The sequence below is a fragment of the Plasmodium sp. gorilla clade G2 genome (assembly GCF_900097015.1).
Source record: "Plasmodium sp. gorilla clade G2 genome assembly, chromosome: 10".
NCBI lineage: Eukaryota > Apicomplexa > Aconoidasida > Haemosporida > Plasmodiidae > Plasmodium > Plasmodium adleri (nom. inval.).
Genome location: NC_041702.1, coordinates 1,318,892 through 1,334,347, shown reverse-complemented (window position 1 = coordinate 1,334,347; position 15,456 = coordinate 1,318,892). Strand labels below are relative to the sequence as shown.

General features: G+C 21.9%; 3 protein-coding genes across 3 annotated transcripts; all 3 read right to left on the bottom strand.

Moving 5' to 3' along the window:
* Positions 1 to 999: 999 nt before the first annotated feature.
* On the bottom strand, positions 1,000 to 3,482 carry PADL01_1035000 (liver stage antigen 1; the record flags this gene model as incomplete). The annotated part of the gene is given in 2 exon segments (XM_028682431.1): positions 1,000 to 2,709; positions 2,724 to 3,482. The coding sequence occupies 2 exon segments, from the start codon at positions 3,480 to 3,482 to the stop codon at positions 1,000 to 1,002; spliced, it is 2,469 nt and encodes an 822-aa protein (XP_028538710.1).
* A 1,640-nt stretch (positions 3,483 to 5,122) lies between these two features.
* Positions 5,123 to 7,408, bottom strand: PADL01_1034900 (duffy binding-like merozoite surface protein, putative; the record flags this gene model as incomplete). The annotated part of the gene is made up of 1 exon (XM_028682430.1): positions 5,123 to 7,408. The coding sequence occupies one exon, from the start codon at positions 7,406 to 7,408 to the stop codon at positions 5,123 to 5,125; it is 2,286 nt and encodes a 761-aa protein (XP_028538709.1).
* A 2,570-nt stretch (positions 7,409 to 9,978) lies between these two features.
* PADL01_1034800 (merozoite surface protein, putative) lies at positions 9,979 to 12,294 on the bottom strand (the record flags this gene model as incomplete). Its single annotated transcript, XM_028682429.1, has 1 exon — positions 9,979 to 12,294. One exon carries the CDS (start codon positions 12,292 to 12,294, stop codon positions 9,979 to 9,981), a length of 2,316 nt encoding a protein of 771 aa, XP_028538708.1.
* Between the last annotated feature and the right edge of the window lie 3,162 nt (positions 12,295 to 15,456).

Genomic DNA, 15,456 nt, shown 5'->3' with positions numbered 1-15,456 from the left:
ATGTTTCACATTTTGTACTACAGGTTTTAGAAGAAACAATAAAATTATCTGAAAAATATGCTTTTTACCTTTTTTCATTCTATTGACATGTAACATATTTAAAATAATTTCATAACCTTTAAAATAAGATAAAAATTCAAAAATAAAAGGATATTAAAAAAAAAAAATAAATAAATAATAATAAAATAAAGGTATATAAATTTTTATTTTATAGGTGTGTGCAAATCGAAAATTCTTGTTCTTTAGGATAGAAAAAATAAAATAATTTTTTACATTTTTTTTTTTTTTTTTTTTTAATTAGAATTTTAATAAAATCAAAATTTTATTTTTTTTAATATATTAAGCAAAAAATAAAAAAGAAGGAAATTATAAATTTAATTCTATATTATTATTAATTAAAAATTTGTAGTTCTTTTCCTTTTTTTTTTTTTTTTTTTTTTTTTTTCCCAATATTTATATATATGGTTCCCATAATATTTATGGTTGTACACAAAACAAGAAAACTTTTCCTTTTCTCTAATAAAAGTACTATTTTGTGAATTGTAATAAATATTTATATATATATTTATTTATTTATAAATGAAAAAAATTCATTTCTATAAACTACTTAATATATACATATATATATTTATATCTTTAATATATGACAATTTATTATTTATTTAAACATACAAATTATTTATAAAACAGGAAATTATTTAAGGACAAATATTTAGTTTTAAATATATTATTTCCGTAATTACTTTCATGCAATTTTTTTTTTGTTTTTTTGTTTTTGTTTTCTTTGAAAACTCTTTTTAATATAGTTTTATCATGGTAGTAAAAAAAAAAAAAAAAAAAAATTTTTTTATATATCATTATTGAAAGTTCATTTGTAAATAATATAATATAAATTTATCTAATATATATGCATATACATATATATATATATATATATATATATATATATTTATTATTAATCAAAAATAAGGATAAAAAACTTTATACACTTATATAACCTTATAGTTTCAAAAAATATTTAGTTATATCCTCAGATAATTCATTTACGATCTGTACAATTTCATTGTCTCTGTCAAATATATGAAACACTGATTTTTTGAATTTTTCCTTTTCCCTATTAATATGCTTAACATTTTTATATTTTTTAATATGCTCATCATACAAACTTTTTTCATTTGATATTAAATTATTATCCTTTGTTTTTTCATATTTCTTTCCTTTTTTTTTTTCTTCAGATAACTCTTCGGATGATTTTTCTATGCTTTCATCTAAATCATCTAAATTGTCATTTTTCTCTATCAATTCTTCTAGTTCTTTAAACATTCCTATGTTTTCTTCATCTTGGAAATTTTCGTATTGCATAATAGGTTTAAATTCGTCTAAGTCTTCATCATCTTCTTCTTCTTCATCAATAAATGAATCGTCATATTCAGCACTTATTTCATCCTCATATTTACTAATTTGAAAATCATTAACATCAGAAATATTTACTATCTCTAATGCATGATTTTGGACTTCAGTAGATTTATCTTGTTTCTGTTCTGGTTTTATTGAACCATCTTTCTTTTCTTCAAGATGTCCTTTATTTATATCCCTTCGTCCTTCACCATCTGTTTTAATAGATTCTCTATTTTGTTTGTCTATTATAGATGTTTCTTCTGAATCTCTACTATCCCCTCGGCTCTCATTAGGTAAAGAAGATTGATGTGGTAAATAATATCCCCGTTCATCTTCTGATGGAAGTTCTATAACTGGTATTTCTAAACCATCATATAAATCTTCTGCTGACACATCGCCATGTTCTTTTGCCCCTACTAATTTTTTTTTCTTAGAAGCAATTCCTTCAGCTGCAGCTCTTTGTTGTGCTTCCTCCTTTTCTTTAGCTACCCTTTGTTCCTCAAGAGCTCTTTGCTGTGCTTCTTCCTTTTCTTTAGCTACCCTTTGTTCCTCAAGAGCTCTTTGCTGTGCTTCTTCCTTTTCTTTAGCTACCCTCTGTTCTTCTAAAGCTCTTTGTTGTGCTTCTTCCTTTTCTTTCGCTACCCTTTGTTCTTCTAGAGCTCTTTGTTGTGCTTCCTCCTTTTCTTTCTCTACCCTCTGTTCTTCTAAAGCTCTTTGCTGTGCTTCTTCCTTTTCTTTCGCTACCCTTTGTTCTTCTAGAGCTCTTTGTTGTGCTTCTTCCTTTTCTTTAGCTACCCTCTGTTCTTCTAAAGCTCTTTGCTGTGCTTCTTCCTTTTCTTTCGCTACCCTTTGTTCTTCTAGAGCTCTTTGTTGTGCTTCTTCCTTTTCTTTAGCTACCCTCTGTTCTTCTAAAGCTCTTTGTTGTGCTTCTTCCTTTTCTTTCGCTACCCTTTGTTCTTCTAGAGCTCTTTGTTGTGCTTCCTCCTTTTCTTTCGCTACCCTCTGTTCTTCTAAAGCTCTTTGCTGTGCTTCTTCCTTTTCTTTCGCTACCCTTTGTTCTTCTAAAGCTCTTTGCTGTGCTTCTTCCTTTTCTTTCGCTACCCTTTGTTCTTCTAGAGCTCTTTGTTGTGCTTCTTCCTTTTCTTTAGCTACCCTCTGTTCTTCTAAAGCTCTTTGTTGTGCTTCCTCCTTTTCTTTAGCTACCCTCTGTTCTTCTAAAACTCTTTGTTGTGCTTCCTCCTTTTCTTTAGCTACCCTTTGTTCCTCAAGAGCTCTTTGCTGTGCTTCTTCCTTTTCTTTAGCTACTCTTTGTTCTTCTAAAGCTCTTTGTTGTAAAGCTCTTTGTTGTGCTTCTCCTTTTCTTTAGCTACCCTCTGTTCTTCTAAAGCTCTTTGTTGTGCTTCCTCCTTTTCTTTAGCTACCCTCTGTTCTTCTAAAGCTCTTTGTTGTGCTTCTTCCTTTTCTTTAGCTACCCTTTGTTCTTCTAAAGCTCTTTGTTGTGCTTCCTCCTTTTCTTTAGCTACCCTTTGCTCCTCAAGAGCTCTTTGCTGTGCTTCTTCCTTTTCTTTAGCTACTCTTTGTTCCTCAAGAGCTCTTTGTTGTGCTTCTTCGCTTTCCGTAGCCTCTTTTTGATCTTCTTCTTGTCCCTCTTCTTCTTGTCCCTCTTCTTCTTCCCCCTTAATATATTTTTCTTTATCTTCATCATCAGTAGTCCTATGTTCAATTAATTTTCCTTTCTCATGTAAATTCTTTTGTTGAAGATGTATATCCCTTGATGCACCAAGATTTCTTAAAACATTATTGAATCTGTTTCTCGAAATATTTTTTGTGTTATAAACTGATTCATCATTATCCTTATTAAAATCGCTTTCATTATTTTTATGTTTCGTACTTAGATTATGGAAAAATTCACTTTTGTTTCCGTAATTATCTTCATTTGATGGATTCCAAAATTTTACAGAACCATTTCTTAAGTTAGATTTTATACTTTCAATATTTTCAGACTTTATTAGTTTTCCATTTATATGAAAAATATACCATTTAAAAAGAAAAACAGAAAAATAGATATACAACATATGTTTCATTTTAAAATAAAAAGAGGAAACAAATTATGCTCTTTTATTACACTTACAGAATTAATAAATAAGGATAAAACAAAAATATATATATCTTGGTAGAAATTTAAGCAATATACATGTTTTTAAGTTTAAGAATCTTTTATAAGAGGATTAAATTTTTATTTTCATATATTATTTTATTAGAATGACGTTTCACATAAATATAAGTAAAAAATATATTTTTATTAACTATTATTACATATTCAATATTATGACACAACGTTATAATATTTAATTGGCTAATATAAATAAATAAATATAATCTATATACAAAAGAACTAAAAGACAAACATAATAAAGTGAATAAACAAATGAATAAAAAAAAAAGTAAAATATATATATATATATATATATATTTTATAAATACATTATCTTCCTTATTTACTCTAAAACATATTACTATTTGGAACGCGCAATTACATATTTTCCATATTTATATTAAAATCACATAATTATTTTTGCATAATTTACATAAAATAAAAGAAATGTACTGCTTTAATTTTTTAATATAATTTCATAAATTTCTTGATTTATGTCTATTTTTTAAATTAATAATAAAGAAATATATATATAGAGAGAGAATAAAAATTAGTTCAATAAAACAATCAAATTGAAAATTTAACAGATTGCACTATGAATAATATTGAGACACAATATATCACATAGTTTTTTTAATAAAAAGGTAGCGATATTCGATTTATATGATATTGTGTGGATTCATTAGAATTTTTCTACAACTTAAAATCATATGTCTTAAATAAATAATATATATATATATATATATATATATATACGATTAATAATATTAAAAAAGGAAAAAAAAATTGAAGACATCGAATTATTATTTTTTTATATGGTATACGCTATATCATTTGATAAAATAAATGTGCTTACATATTATATAAAGGAATATCGTGTGTATACAAGCACAATTATTTTTACAAAACATTTACAATAAGATTTAAGTGGTTTACAATATTTAAGAGACATTTATTAAATTAAATAATTTTTTTTTTATTGAAATTATTTAAATAAATAAATATATATATATATATATATATTCATTTAGAATAAAAATTACAATCTAAAAGAACTAAACGAAAAATATAAAGAAAAATTATAAAATAAAATTTCGAAGGTTTCTTTTATTTTCTGTGCATCTTATATATAATTATTTAATGTTTACAAAAAAAAAAACTCCAGGCAACCATTCTAATTATATTCAAAAAAAAAAAAAAAAATAAAGAATATATACAATAGTATATTTAATATATATATTTTATAAAAAAATAAAAAAATCAATAATACATTTTAGTTTATATATCACAATAATTTATTGGAATTGTTTTTTTATATAAAAAAATGGTTTTCTAATATATATATATATATATATAAAATAATTAATCTTAAAAAATATAGAAAATTTCTCAGAAAAAGTATATATATATTTATATATATTTCTTTATTATAAATGTTTTCAAAAAATATATTTATTTTCTTTATATTATTCATAAAAGAAAACAAAAAAAAAAAAAAAAAAAAAAAAAAAAAAGGAAGTTATATTTATTTATAACTAAACTTTTAAAATAACTTTTCATATATAAATATTAAATGTTTTGAAAAAAAAATGTAACATCTCCTCTTAATCCTTTTAAAAAAGTATCAGAACCGTCATTTTTATTAAATAAAGTTAAAACTGAATTTAATATTGATTTATTGGATTCTTTTTTTTTATCATTATCCTTATCATGGGAAGATAATAATACATCAATTTCATTATCAACTTTTGAATTATCCTTTTCAACTTTATTTTTTTCTTTTTCTGTATCTTTTTTATCTTTCTCGGTTTCTTCTTCTTCTGTCTCTTCATCTTCCTCTGTGAAATCATTATCTGAAATATCGTCTCTATTAACTTCTTCTTTAATATTTTCCTCTTCTTCTATTTCATCTACATAGCTTGAGTACATTTCTACTTCTTCCTCGTGCTCTTCTTTTTCGTCTTCATTTTCATTGGCTATATTATCTTTGTCCGATGGAGTTAAATCTATTACTCTTAACATATTTTGTTTTTGTTCTTCCTCTTCATCTTCATTATCATCATCTTCTTCATCATCTTCTTCATCATCTTCTTCTTCTTCATCTTCTGTATCTTCTGAATCTTCTCTACCAGCATCATTAACTTTTTTTGTCTCTTCACCCATACTACTACCAGGAGTATTTATTCCAGATGCAGATCGAACTAAATTCTCTGTAGCTCTTGCAGCAACTTCCGAATAAGTCATTGGATCAGCAGCTCTTGATATAATCTTTCTTGATATAATTCCTGCTATATTCCATGGAGACCAAGACCAAGATAATTTCCATTTATGTGCTCCATTAACATCTTCTTTTTTCGTCAACGTACCTTTTCTTTTTTTCACACTACGTTTTGAGTGAATATCTCTACGTTCTTGTCCCATAGATTCATATATATCTTGGTTGTCTTCATACATTTCTTCTTCTTCTACATCTCCCAGATTTTCATCTCCATTTTTTCTAATAGATTCACTAATATTATCAGATGATATATTATATCCAAATTTAGGAATTTTTAATGCATTATTTATGTCTTCTGATGTTTCATCTATATTATTATTTATTTGTTCATCTTCATCTTCATTTGTAAAATCATTAGATATAACCTTTGTACTTGATTCGAGAGCACTCATTATTTCATCGGGAATAGTTTTACTTCTCTGAATTAACACTTTAAGAATTTCGACTTTATCTTGACTTTCTTTGAACATCTTTTCCAAATCCTTTGTCTTACAATTACATTCAATACATTTTTCCTGTAAATATGATTGTGGTGTTAATTCTTTAGCATTGTCATATGTACTTTTATAATTATTAAACATTTCAGATTGATAATCCCACTGGCGTTTTCTTTTATTAATTCTTTCTAAATAATAATCTAATCCTTTTGTGCATTCAACATTTGTTTGCATTTCTTCTATTTGTGAATCATCCTTATTTATATTTTTTTTTATTTTACATAGTTTTATAACAACATATAAGTTATATTCATATTCATAGCAAACATCCTTGCCCCACTCCCTAAACCATCGGAAACGTTGTGGTACCTCATCAATATTATTAAGTTCTGGAAAATTTCCAACTTTTTTATTACCACTATATCCACAAACCATTGCTTCCCAAATATCATTTTTATTTTTATTCCACCATTCTAATCTTTTTGTCACTATATCATTATCTCCATTTTGTTTATTAAATATATTATGTAGCCTTGTATTTATATTTCTTGTATATTTATTATCCATCATATCTGTTCCTTTAACAATATCTCCTAAGTCAGCAAAACTATAATCTAATGCAGCTAATGCATTTGAAGGTTCGTTCTTAAAATATTCCATTAAGGAATATGATTCACCTGAAGCAACTTTAAGAAGTTCCTCTTTGAATTTATCCATATCCTTTATACCATTTTTGCGTTTGCCAAGATCTAAAAGACATAATTTGTTTCTCCTAGGAGGAACATATACTCCAGTATTAGCTTCTGAAGCATTTTTTATATTTCTGTAATTCCAATCATTCATTGAACTAAATGATTTTTTAGGACATTGTGAGAATGTACCAACTTTTTCACATACATCACTAGGGTAATATTTATTTTCGTCTTTTACTTCCTCCGAATTTCCAGAAACAAGTTCCTCATTTTCCCACTTATTAACGTTCAAAATATCATCATCATTTTCTTTTTTCAAATTATCAATTTTTGATACATTTGAGTTCGATTTATTGTTATTTATAATTACATTGCACGAAATATTAATTAAAAAAATAGGAACATGCAAAATGAATAGATACACAGAAATCTTATTAAATGTCATCATTTCGAATGATTCAAATATGAATTATTTAAAGCAAAATTTTCAATATAAACTTTATTTAATAAAATGAAAAAAAAAAAAAAATAATGTCTATATTATATAAATCATAATAACATGTTCTTATATATGTTAATATAACATTATAATGTACATGATTCGTCTATATATTATAACTTACACATTTTAAAATATTGACATAGCATGACTCATATCCAATAAATAAAATAGAAATCTATAAATCATTATATAAATTAATATATATATATAATTCAAAAGGTTATATTAATGATTACAAAAAAATAAAATTTAATAAAATATAATAAATAAATATATATAATATTAATATTTCTTTAATTCTCTTAGATTTAAATATTATATAAATTGAAGAAAAAATTAATTCTATTCATTAAATTTAGTTAAAATATAAAAGCACAAATTCTTTTCATATAGTATAATTAATCTTTACTGAAACAAAGGACGTTTAAATATAAATACCACGTTCAATTATAATATAAAATTTATTTTTATTTTAAAACAAGAATAAATATATTAATAAATGAATAATTAATAGCAATTACAAACGCTGTTTCGCATTATTTTAATATGGTGCATTATTATATTTTATATTGGAAAAAAATATATAATTATCTATGTTATATATATTTAATGTTGCAAATTGGAAAATAAACGTTCATATGTATACATATAATAAATCTAGTTAAATATCATAAGACGCAATTTTAATTTACCATAAATATAAATGAACATGAATAATATATATATATATATATTATCTTATTTCATTAAAATTTATATATAATTACTTCAATTGATTAATGTAAAAATATTATTATAAAATAATCCGAAATAATTTTATAAAAAAATTAATATATTTTTAGTGTATAAATATTTGAAATAATATAAAATAAAAAATAAATATTCAATTATTTTTTATGTGTCGTTATTTGTTCAAGTGAAAACCATGCACGTTTTATTAAAGAAGAAAATCAAATAATCAATATAAAATAAATTATATAAATATTTATTTTCTTCAATATACATAAGATAACATATTAATAAAATAATATTATATATATATATTTACAAAACAACAATAATGAAATATTTAATTTTAATTAAAAGTTTTACTTATTATTGCAAACTTTATCTTTTCATGGTTTTAATGTTATTATTTATTTATATTTAATTTAAAATAACATTTTATTATTAAATATTAAATAATTGTTTTAATATTTAATATAATTATTCAATTTAAAAAGAATGTAATGCAAATATGTTTTAAATCATATGGTAAAAAAAAATATATATATATAAATAAAATATATTCAATTATATACACAGAACAAGTATAATATATTGTATATGTAGAACAAAGCAATGCAAATAAAAATATTTATTTTAATCATTTATAAAAATAAGCGTGCTAAAAAAAAATTATATATATGTATATGTGATTCTTATTTAAATCTATTAAAAACGTTCTTGTGTCGTTATAAAATTATATAAAATCAAATATTTAATAATGAAAAAATTCCATAAAATGCAATTTATATTATTATTTTATGTTGTGTAATAAAAGAAGAGTCATTTATTTTTAATAAATTTTTAATATATTAATATGATTATTATGATATTATATTATAAATTAATAAGATTTGATGTATTCACGTTTGTACGTTTTATTATAAATAATATATATATAAACTAAAAAATGTCATTCATATGCTTTATAATGACTTAAAAGAATATTATAGTAATGTATATATATATATATATATTTATATAATTTTCTATTTATCTTTTTTTTTTTTTTATTTCATTTTTATCATATACAACCTTGTTTTTTGAACTTGCTCTTTTTTTTCTAAAAAAATTATTATTTATCAATTTTAATATTTCTTTATTATTAATTCGAACGTTCTTAAATATTATATTTTCATTAAATACAAACCAAAAAATATAAAATTAAATAGTTATATTATCCCAAATACTATTGAAGAAATGATTTTATTTCGTATTCAAATTTATTTAATCTTTATTAAGTAAATGTTTTCATATATTTTTTTTTTTTTTATACTGAATTAAATTTTTTTTTTTTTTTCAGAAGATTTCTCTATTTGAATCATAATGCTTTTTTTTATTAGGTAATATATTATTTTACGCTTATATAAATATGTTATTTGAATATTTATAAAGAGTGTTGAAATTCCAATCCATCATTCAGATCTTCAACTGCTTTTTCATTTATTTCAATATAAAGCATTTTTTTTTTTTTTTTTATTTCTATTATACTATAATTTCATTATATTTAATTAACAAAATTAAAGAAAATATATTAAATTATCATATATTTGTACAACCTGATTTCGCAATATTATAAATATATAATTTTCTTTTTTTATAAATAAATTTTTTTTATAAGAATAAATATTAAAATAACAAAAATATCGTATTATTATTTCAATTTATTTAAATAAATATATTAAATGTTCAAAAAAAAATAAAATAATTAATAAATAAAATGTTATTTATAAAAAATATATATTATTTATTTATTGGTTTTGAAATAAACTTGTTATTTCTCTTACCAAACCTTTTAACACATCCTCCGAATCATTACTTTTATTAAACAAATCAAAGAGGTTTTTTATTGCCGACTCATCAACTTTTTTTATTTGCTTATTATCATTAGAACGTTCTTTTAATGATTGGTATGCATCATTATCTCTTTTTAAATCAACTGCTTCTGCTTTTTCGTTTTTCTTATCCTTTGTCGTTTGATCCTTTTCTTCTAAATTGTTTTTGGTAGCTTCTGTATCACCCTCTTTTTGTTTTTCTTCTTCTTCTTCATCTTCTTCCTCTTCTACTTCTTCTTCTTCCTCTAATTCTATTTCATCCTCTACTTGTTCTTCTTCCTCTTTTTCTACTTCTTCTTCTTCCTCTAATTCTATTTCACCCACATCGATTGTGTACATTTCTTCTTCCTCAACGTCCTCATTTTCATTGGCTATATTATCTCTGTCCCATGAAGTTAAATTTATTAATTCTAACATATTTTCTTTTTTTTCATCTTCATTGTATTTATTTTTTGGAGAAAAATCACCAAATTCCCATCCCAATATACGATCGTAAGGAATATCATCTTTTGACACACCATGGCGCTCATTATCTGTATTACTTTTTCCAGATTCCAATGCTCTTTCTTCTTGCCCACCAGATAAATTATTTAATGCTTGACTTGTTCTATCTGCTTGATTACTTGAATTAGGAGAAATTGCATCTGAATGAGTGGAATCACTGCCTCGAGGTATTTCATTTTGAGATACGCTTGATCCACGTTGTCCTGTTCCACTTTGTAATCCATCACCTGCAGCTCGATCAGTTTGTGTATGGGCATTAGAATTAGAATCTTGATGTGGTGTTGTTGTTACAGTACCTTGAAAATATTTCCCATCATATATATCTTTATATATTTTGTCGCGATTTTCAATTTCGTCAAATATATTTTTCAAATTTTTATTGTGGAAATCACATTCAGGACAGTTTTTTTTTAGATACATTTCAGGTGATAAATCTTTTAAATCACTATAATTATCTTTTTCAATTTTAAAAGAATCCACAAATAAAATCCATTCGTTTTTCCTTGAATAAACCAAATTTTCATATTCTTTAAATATTTCTTTGCAAATAACATCACGTGTTTTACCTTCTTTTATTACCTTATCATGTTGTTTATTCTGACCATTGTGGCAAACTGTTTTTAATAATTCTCTATCTTTTTTTAATTCCTTACAGGTATATGTTCCCCATTCTCTGAACCAACGAAAAAATTGAGGAACCTTATCGATATTGTTATATCCTGGACAAATATTGTCAACCTTATTCCCATTGTATTTATACATCATTGCATCCCAAATATCATTTTTATTATATTCCCACCACGATTCTCTACCAATAATATGTGAATCTGTTCTGTCTTTGTTTATTTTTGTCTCAAATATATCTTTCAAGGTTTTCGTACGAAAATCATCCACCATATCCTTTCCTTTTATAATACTTCCAATATCAGCAAAACTGTATCTTATTGCTTCAAGGGCATATTCAGGTTGCTTCGAATACATTTCAACTAATAATTTAGCTTCAGTAGATGCAACGTTTATAAGTTCTTTTTTTAATTTTGTTCCATCGCTTATACTATACCATCTTTGTTTTATACTTCCAAAACATAATTTTTCTCTTCTTGCTGGCGTAGGAACACTTTTCTTCTTACCTAACGAATTTATTACAGTTGTGATGAGCCAATAGTTTTTTTGCGCAAACATTTTTTTAGAGCATTGCTTAGCAGAACCAATATCGTTACAAAACGTTTCAGTGGGACATTTATTCAAACCACCTTGTAGTGGTGAATTTTCAGAAAAAGTAAGTCCTCCACCGAAAGCACTACCATCATCAAAACCACTATTAGTAACACTAAGACCATCAGTAGTATCGTTCCCAATTACACCGATATCTTTAGATTTTACGTGGTTATGATCACCTAAAGGTTTAATTACTGAAAATTCCTCATCTTGAACTTTTGGATCATGCGAGTTTTCATTTGCTACTCCAATGTTTTCTTGAGAAGTATTGGGGAATTTAGCTTCATGAAGATTGCTTATTATATCTTGATTATTGCTTTCATAATTTAAATAATAATTATCACCTATAACGAAATTATTATCTTCTACATTTACATTGTCAAACGTAGAGACATTATTTCTCAAATAATTGCTGCCTGCGTTTACCCCAAAACACCTAGTATATATATTTACATAAATATCTATATGCAAGCAAAATAAATAAAATATAATATATCTATGACTTATCATTTTTTATAATGAATAAGAATATATATATATATATATATATAAACATACTAATATATAAATTTACTAATAGTAAAAATTTAAATTACATATTTTTAAAATATGCAATATTATATATATATATCAAATAAAATTAATCATTCATACGACTACAATATTTATTTTCACATTTCACGAAATAAGAAACGAAAAAATTCTATAAATATGTATGTAATAATTAAGAAATGAGAAAACGTATTAATATATTATAAATATAAAACTAAATATAAATAATAAAAAAAAAAAAAAAAAAACTGTTTTATATAATAAGATAATAATAAATGAAAACAAATATATATATATAATATAAATATTTATAAATTTTAAAATTATTAAATAAAATGAATAATTTAATTTTATTAAACTCACCTTTTTAATGATATACTTTTGTTATATAAAATAAAATTTGCTACGACTTAATAGCAAATTTAATTTACAATAATTCATTATGCTTTCCTTGAAAAGAAGTGCAATTATAATATTAATATTTTAAGGAGCTTCCTAATTAAATCTATTAATTTAGTTTATTGTATCTTAAACGTTACAATAATTTCCTAATTTCAAAAAGACGTTTAATCAACATTCATTTTGTGCATTAACACATTTTATTAATATCAATAGAATAGATAACATCCAAAATGATTTTTTAGAATTATAATATATGGTTTAATGATATATTATTTATTTATTTTTTTTTTTTTTTAAGAAAAAGAAAATATATTCATGTAACAAATTAAATAATCCGATATATCGTTACATGTATTTAAATATTTGAAAGAACGCTCATAAATGTATATATTTAAGTTAATATTATAATTATATTTTAAAAAAAATAACAAAGAGAGAAAAACAACAAAACATAATAATAGATAAAAAAAATTAATTTATATAACTGCATGATTCAACTAAATTATCTATATTCTAGGTGCATTTCAAAATTAAAAATTAAAGAAAAAATAACGAATTAACGTTAATGTAAGAAATATTATTTCGGAATCTCTACAGATCATAATTTTTATTGTATTATATTTTTATATATAAATGAAATATAATATACTTCTCCATAATTAGAATTAACATTTTTTATCATAAATATAATTTAATTCGATAATTTAATTTTCTCGATATATATATTTTCTTGAACATTACATATATGTAATATTATATAATTAATGTTTTTATTATATTATTATATATATATACTCCTTTTAAATGGTGCAAATAAAAATTATTAAACAAACATACATTTCTATATTATCAATTATTAAATTTAATTATTTTTTATTTTTTTTTTTTTTTAATTAATTTCTTTTCCTAAGAAAATTTTGTATTATATTATATAATTTAATTTCACAATTTATGTTAAAAAAAAAAAAAAAGTAATAAATCGTTATTGGCATAATAAGGAGTTTTTATTTTGTTTCTTCTATTTATAATTGATTTGTTAATTTTTATTTAATAGTAATATTATTAAATTTAAAATTGCATATAATGCACATTTTAATTCAACTAAATATTAATTAAGATAAAAGAATAATTAATTTATAAAACACAACTCTATAATTAAACCTAATATAATATTAATAAAAATGCACAATCTGTTTATTATTTTTAATTTAAATAAAATTTATATTATATCATAAATTAAATAATTATTATATATTATAAATGTATTATATTATAAAATAATAAAACATGAACAAAAAACAAATAATATATATATAAATAAATAAATAATAAAATAAAAAATCCCAAATTATATATATATATATATATATATATATAGTTAAAACAAATATTATTATATTTATTTTCCTTAAAGTATTAAAAACATTTTTTATTTTTATAAAATGATATATGTATATATATATTAATAAATATATATTATGTAATCAATTTTCCATAAAACATATAAATAATAAGAAATCTTTATATAATGGTAAATATATACATGTATATTTTTGTTTTTATTATATTATAATAATATTGCAGCCACACATATATTTTTTGTATTATTTAAATTCTATTTTTAGTAAATAGTAATAATAGATCTAGTCGTAATTTTTATTATAATATAATAATATATATATATAACATAACAAAATAATTCTAAATAATAATCCATTATAGCATCAAAATTATAATATATATTTTTAAAATAATTATAATAAAAAAATTAAATATATATGTTATGATAAATTATTTATGTTATAATCTTTTTTTATTATTTATTTGAAATAAAATTACCAGATATTATATAACATGTTCTGTATATTCTCTTAATTTTTAATTCATTCTTCATATGTATAGTCAATAATATTTTTCCTATTCATAATATTTTAATTTCCATTTATTTCTCTTAATCTTTTTCTTTTTGATTGATTTTATTATTTTCTTTCTCTCTAATTTCCTCTTGGTCTACTTGTTCGTCTTCCTCCTCCTCTACCTTATCATCTATATTTTCTCTTTATTTATAAAACAATCATTTGGTTTCTCATTATGAATTATGTAATATTTCTTCAGGACATTCATAATTTGTCTTATATATATATATATATATATATATATTTATTTATTTATTTATTATCATCGGTTGTATTTAAAATAACTAATAAATGAACTAATTTTCTTTCTAGATCATTTTAATAATAATATTCAATTCAAAAAATACCTTCAATTACTAATAAGTAAAATCAAAGTTATCTAATTCGTCTATTATGTTATAAAATATAATATCATACATTATATTGAAAATTGTTTTTCGGAAAGCATATCCAGACCATATTTAAAGTTATAAAAAAAATTCATAATTATGAAAGAAGCCTTAACTTATAATTACTCCAATAATAACTTATATAATATTATTAAAATAATCTAATAACATTTTAATAAAATCTTTATAATTTAGTTGATAAGTGTCATTAGTAGAAAAACACACATGATTATGATTATCATATTATACATTAACGTATATTAAATACTTAAGGCTTAATTTAACTTTTAAAGTGAATATTTCATTTTTCAGTAGCAATATCATCATTATAGTCTCTGTAAGCATAAAAATAATTATCATTCTTTTAAAACAAATTAGTGAATGTGTTTTTTTTTTTTTTTTTTTTTTTTTGA